Below are 6,738 nucleotides of genomic sequence, written 5' to 3' on the forward strand. Positions count from 1 at the left end.
AATGTCTAATTCCCCATTCATTTTGTTGGCAATTTTTCTGGCAACGAAGCAAAGCCGGGTATAAATGCAGCAAAGCTAGAATTATATCCCTTGGGATAATTTTAGCAAAGAATTCCAACTTTTCAGATCCTTATCCGGTGAAAAGCCATTCCCAAAAGCGTGGGGAATTTGCCTGTGTAGGGGCGCCCTTATCTGCACCTGCTAACGGCTTTATCAACTGAGCCATGTATGCTTATATTATCCACTATCATGAACATAATATAAATATATAGCTTTTTTATCTGCAAACGGCTTTATCAACTGAGCCATGTATGCTTATATTATCCACTATCATGAACATAATATAAATATATAGCTTTTTTGATCGTGCGGGAAAAAAAATAGGGGCGCCTTTATCCAATAGAGCTTTGTCCAAGCTCTGACTCTGCAACATCTAGTAATAGCAGTGTATCTAACCAGTGTTTTTATTGTTCCAGATTTCAGCTCAATGGCAACTGTTAAAGATATGGAAATGCAATCAGAAGGAAATGGGAACACAAATAACCATATAAGTGACATCGCCCCCATGGAAGTTGTTACAGATCTAGATGAGAATGTGGGGAATTCATCATATCCAGAGCCTGGCTTCAAAGCATGGGTGCAGAAAACTTTGTGGCATGGTGGTTCCAATTATGATGCTTGGTGTAATGCTGTTTCTGGTCAGGTAATACCGAATTATGGCTTGATGGTTTCATGACTGCAATCAGTTCAGAGTTAGTTTAATTTTTGTTTTTTGCACTTATTGGTTCACGGATACCTGGGTCAATGAGTAGCCGCTATGTCCAGGGTTTTAAACATTGAGTGGACAGTGGGTAGCCGCTATGTCCAGGGTTTTAAACACTGAGTGGACAGTGGGGACAGTGGTGAGTGGACAGTAGGTAGCCGCTACCTCCAGGGTTTTAAACACTGAGGGTTTTAAACATTGAGTGGACAGTGGGTAGCCGCTATGTCCAGGGTTTTAAACACTGAGTGGACAGTGGGGACAGTGGTGAGTGGACAGTAGGTAGCCGCTACCTCCAGGGTTTTAAACATTGAGTGGACAGTGGGTAGCCGCTATGTCCAGGGTTTTAAACACTGAGTGGACAGTGGGGACAGTGGTGAGTGGACAGTAGGTAGCCGCTACCTCCAGGGTTTTAAACACTGAGTGGACGCCACCCGTTTCGGGATTCGACCCTGTGACCTCCCATTGGGGAGACACTTGATTTGACCGATTGAGCTAACTCTTGGGGCTAGTTTAACTTTTGTTTATATGGGGTCCATGGAATTCCACATTCTGAACTATTGCTAGAATGATTTATTGATTCATTGGGTATCAGAAATAAGATATAAACTTTGTATATATTGAATTGCAGGTTGGCCAGGTGATCCTCACCATGCCTTATTCCTACTCCCAGATGGGCTTTGGATTGGGGATTTTTTTCCATCTGTTATATTCTATAGTAGGGATCTGGACTTGCTACATGCTTGCATGCCTGTATTTGGAGTACCGAGCTCGTAAGGAAAAAGATGGTGTCAGCTTCAAGAACCATATTATCCAGGTCTGAACTCTCCTTGTCTTTGTTTAGCTTCCACTGACAGTAGATAGTTTTGATATCCAGAGATTGTTGAATTCGTGTCTGGTTAGACGATGCATACAGTACCACGAGGTCATGGGCTACTTGGTTGCACCTTGGCTCAAGGGGGTTTGTCTCTTCTTCAACATTGTGACCATGGGAACTGTGGCAGTTGTACAAATTATTGCATGCGCAAGGTAAATTATTATTTTGCATTTTATTAAATTTCTAATTGTGAAATGACATGAATGCAGTGAAATAGTTGACTTTATTCATCTCAGCCCAATTTCAGAAATCTACAATCCACATAAGGATTAGCCTTAATTACACCATCTTCTACTTTTCTGGAAAGAAGAGATCTTTATTGTAATTTCTTGAAGATAATTCTGCTACTCTAAAATCTATTTTAAAAATGGTTTGCGAAAAGTTATATTTGGTCTAACTTAAGGACATAAGGACATATATATTATGTTGGTGAAACGTTTGCAGCAATGCCTATTATCTGAATTCGAATTACAACAAACGAGAGTGGGCAATCATATTTGGTGCCATATCGATGTTAACCGTTCTTCTTCCATCCTTCCACAATTTCCGAATATGGTCTATCATTGGCGTGCTGACTACAACATACACTGCCTGGTACATGGTCATTGCGGGCCTCATTCATGGCCAGGTCAGATGCGGTTCCTCGGACAAAAAAAATTATATATTATGAATAAATTTATATTTGAGGCAACATAGTGAAAAGGGATTATGAATAGATTTATATTTGAGGTAATATAATCCATTTTGGTAGAGTAGATGGTGATATGGTGTTCTGTTAAAATACTCAATGGAGTAAAAGTCAGTTCCAGTGTGAAAAAATTTAGCTACGCTAAAAGTTTGTATTGCTATGTGGAAGGTGATTTTGATAGCTTAAATGCCCCTGAATCAAGTTATTCAAGCAAAAGTTAAACTTATTAATGATCTTACTAAGCATATTACCTAACCAAAAAACATATTTAAAAAATATAACAAATCTATTTTGATATTTATCTGAAATAGTATTCAAAGTCATATCTTCTAAAATTTTATGCAGATAGAAAATGTCAAATATTCTGCCCCCGTATCTATGGAGCAGTTTTTCACGGGGACTACCAACATACTGTTTGCATTTGGAGGCCATGCAATTACCATGTATGGCATTGAGTTTTGATTGTTTTTAAGTTTTGCACAAAGTTTTATTCTAAGAGAAAATACAATATTAGGCACAATTCACAATTTTTGCTACTGTTATCAGAGAGATTATGCATGCTATGTGGACCCCAAGGTCATATAAATATGTGTACCTAGCAACAGTGGGGTATGTGATGACAATTACCATGCCCCACTGTATAATACTCTACCGGGCATTTGGAGACGAGCTTTTAACGCATTCAAACGCCTTCTCAGTGTTGCCTGCTTCTACATTCAGAAGCATAGGTTTGGGCTTCATGATTGCTCACCAGGTGAGAAAATACAATATGTAAATGGGTAAATCAAAGCCATCTTTATAGAAATAGTTTCTCGTTTCTATTATAGTAAGTTAGTTTAGGAATGTGTTTGCTGTTTATGGATCATGCAAGATTTGATATGGTATTTGTATGAAAATCTATTTACATTTACAATGTTGATCCATGTTTATCATTTATTTCAAATATATTTTAAGCTACAATTCAGTGATATTTTAAAATATATTGGTGTGTTTGACTATAGGCAGTTGCCTTTGGGCTGTATGTGATGCCACTGAACTTCATGTGGGAAAAATTGCTCCATGTACATCAATCACATTATCTGGTCAGAGTCGTAGCGAGGATCCCAGTGGCAGTTTTTCTGTGGTTCTTGGCATTGATGTTTCCTTTCTTTGGGCCTATTAACAGCGTAATAGGCTCTTTTATTATGAGCTTTTCAGTATATATTATCCCATGTTCTGCCTATCTCGTTGTCTTCAGGACAAAAAAGTCCAGACAGGTATAATTTTGAACGCAATTCTCAATGCTAACTTTAATTGATTAAGTTACTATTTATCCTATTCATAACCATAAAAATTGAATTTCCACTGGTCTGGCGCATGTGCAGGACGCTTCGGAAAAGGGAGGACAGTGGATGCCAAAATGGAAAGGGATTTTGACCATGAATTTGGGCATTGTCATCGTCGTCGGAGTGCTGGGATTCGGTTTTGGGAGTTGGGCCAGCCTTTCCAACTTGATTAAACAAGTCAATTCATTTGGAATTTTTGACAAGTGTTTTCAATGCGCGCACAAGTAAATTTCAACCAGAGAACATAAAAAATTACTGATCACCTGTAATTTTGTCACAGTAGATGGTGTACAGGGGAAGCTCCTATTTTTTGTAAATGATGTGTGACGGGGATTCAGGTTTGGGAATTAATAATAGTTTGGGTAGCTTTAATATTTTTATTAGGATATGTTTATGGGTATAAAATATATGGGATGAATTTACTGTAGGATAGTTGGTGATGGGTGTATTTTTAAGATATTTTGTAATGTGAAGGTTATTTGTTGGAAATGTTTGAGAAATAATCTAGTCATATGGAAGTGTGGGCAAACTACCCAAACCTATTTTGACTACTTAACTGCCTTAAATTACTGACCAAGAATTAAACATACTGTCCAACACAAGATATTTTTCAAGGAACAAGACCATAACCCTACCTTCAATCCGAAAAAATTCACACTAACTTGACCCAATAAAAATATTCTCGTTAAAATATAATATCATATCTCATGTAATATATACAAGGCACTCTTCCATAGTCGTGATATATACAGCACCCTTTGTGCACACCATCCAGGGCTTTACAGTTTAGTAATCCTGTGTTCCAACTTCAACCTCATATTCACAACAGATGCGCCATCTGATCAGCCAGATGTATTTTTAACGATAGAATTGTCTCATATGTTATCTATTCCAAATATTTATTCCAAATACCACCTGGTCAGTGAGATATATTTTAACAATGTTTGAAACGTTCGATACGTTATGTGTTGAAAATATTTGATTCCAAAGTCATGTATTGAAGATATTTTATTCGAAATATTACTATAAAAATAGAGATTCGAGGCCCAGCACATGCATTTTATTTTGAAAGTACGTGAGATGAACTGTATAGTTGATAGAGGTCAATGGTGTAATATTTTATCCGGAAATCGTGACTTGATTGTGACATCAAATTTGTCTGGTTTGTCGGCAACGTTGAAGGTATCCGATGATATTTACGGGTCAAGAAATTGTGTACAGCATAGGGCATTGTATATAGTAAAGGTTTCCAGTTGTGCTAAATACTTTTTAGTAGATTTGTTCAATCATGTAAAACTTTTTGCGAGGAGGGCAATTTTCTAGTAAGAATATGGGATTTTTATTTTTTACATTGAAATTGATAGTGTTTTGAATCATTTTTTTATCGGTGGAAATAGATTAAGGATTTTTAAACATTTAGAATTTTGAAACTTCAATTGTAACTTGGATTTCAAAAAAATTTCACTCAAAAAAGTCAATTGCCTATTTAGACTAGTTTTTTTAGTTTTATACAATGAACTTGTTTTTTTACACGCTATTAATTTATTTATTTTTTTTAATTATTTGTAATTTTTTTTGTTGGTTAAAAGTCTTCTATTAAGTTGTCAAAAGATTAGATAGAGTCTGGTCAATCACCTTTGATCCTCCAACTTCATTGACCAAATTTGTTGGCCAAAAGAGCAACACAAAAACTAGATGCAAAATGCCAAAATTTCCTTAGTGCATTGATGATAGTAGGATGTATGTATATCCTAGGGCTGTTTTGGTCATATTAGTCATTTTCAGGAGGATATGGACACTCAAGATCACCATGAACATGGAACTCAACATGAGCCAAGCACCCCTCCAACTGCTCCATGCACTCGATAAGTCTACGTTGGCCTTTGTGAAGTGACACTTGCCTATCTCGAATACTCCATTGGTTATGTTGGAGATTGTTCATGAAATTGATAATTTCATTACAATCCTTGTGTATGTCCTACCTTAGTTGCTTGAAGAGCAAGTGACATGTCTCAATTGTGTTTCGTGTGTGTCAAGGAAGGTGGGGAGAACAACATGGCTTGGTGAGTGCTCCAAATTATCAGCCACCACCTCCTCCAGGTCGACGTCCTGAACATCACCTCCTTATGTTGCTTCCTCCGCTCTTTTTTGCTCCACTCCTTAACCACACAGACCGACTCCTCATCATGCTCTACCCCTTTGCCTCATCATTTTCACCTCACTACTAGTCTAAGATACCCAACACTCCTCTGGCACTGCACTCGAAGCCCCAGATTCCTCTAACACCCAATCTCTCACTGCCATAAGCCTAAACGATGGGCACCACTCTGTTTTAGTGCACCGCCAAATCCTTCTGAACTCGACACCACCAAACCTCACTAGATGGCTCCAACACCTATGATTACCCTTACAGACCCTTTGACACCCCTTGCAAACCTTACTTTTGCAAAGACAAAGTGCAAAACCACGTTCATCTAGCCCAATTAGGGTCAAGCTTCTCCTCTTAATAGTTCTAATGCTGAAAGATTTCATTAGATAAAAATTAAGTCCACTGCACCAGAAATCACATCCCTCATTACCTATTGATTGTACATAATTATGTTGGAGGCTCCAGGGAATCAACCTCTCAAGAGTCGTCAACACCAAATTCCACAAGTAAATGAGTATCCCCGCAATCTGTCCCCCTCCCCACTATCACTACTATGAATCAGGTGTGGTTGGAAGCCTAAGCTTTGTTGAGCTTGAAACTAGAAATTCCAGGGACCAACCCTACCAACACCATGAGCAAACACACTCTAAAGATTGTGAGAATCAATTTGGAAGCTTACCCGTGCAATTAGAACCAAGCACCAGCTCCAGACTTGTTCTGGGACGCCAATTACACAAACTCTCTAACCTCTCCTCTCCAATTCCAACAGAAACATCAATTACGCCTCTCTAAGATCCTAAATCAAAGAAACATCAATTGCATCTCTCTCCAAGATCCCAAATCAAATAATGATGAAGATATCCCGCTTATGATCATTCACTTGTATCCTCAAATTCTACATATGAAGGGGTTTGGCCTATACAAGCACTTCGCTACAAC

At 38.0% G+C, this 6,738-nt stretch overlaps 1 protein-coding gene across 1 annotated transcript; it reads left to right on the forward strand.

The window, feature by feature from the left end:
* The first annotated feature begins 357 nt into the window (after positions 1 to 357).
* Positions 358 to 4,088, forward strand: LOC149238163 (auxin transporter-like protein 1). Its single transcript, XM_089366932.1, has 8 exons — positions 358 to 703; positions 1,392 to 1,577; positions 1,677 to 1,789; positions 2,082 to 2,265; positions 2,671 to 2,768; positions 2,872 to 3,079; positions 3,327 to 3,581; positions 3,690 to 4,088. Exons 1-8 carry the CDS (start codon positions 488 to 490, stop codon positions 3,876 to 3,878), a joined length of 1,449 nt encoding a protein of 482 aa, XP_089223058.1. The 5' UTR covers positions 358 to 487; the 3' UTR covers positions 3,879 to 4,088.
* The last annotated feature ends 2,650 nt before the right edge of the window (positions 4,089 to 6,738 follow it).

The sequence above is a fragment of the Pinus tabuliformis genome, chromosome 8 (assembly GCF_031772625.1).
Source record: "Pinus tabuliformis cultivar Carrire ecotype Pingquan chromosome 8, CPIR1, whole genome shotgun sequence".
NCBI lineage: Eukaryota > Viridiplantae > Streptophyta > Pinopsida > Pinales > Pinaceae > Pinus > Pinus tabuliformis.

Excerpts from the sequence above, each read along its gene's own strand:
- LOC149238163 (XM_089366932.1), top strand. The coding sequence starts at position 488 with ATGGCAACTGTTAAAGATATGGAAATGCAATCAGAAGGAAATGGGAAC. Across the intron at positions 704-1,391 it reads GTAATGCTGTTTCTGGTCAG|GTTGGCCAGGTGATCCTCAC; the intron begins GTAATACCGAAT and ends ATTGAATTGCAG. Across the intron at positions 1,578-1,676 it reads TCAAGAACCATATTATCCAG|TACCACGAGGTCATGGGCTA; the intron begins GTCTGAACTCTC and ends CGATGCATACAG.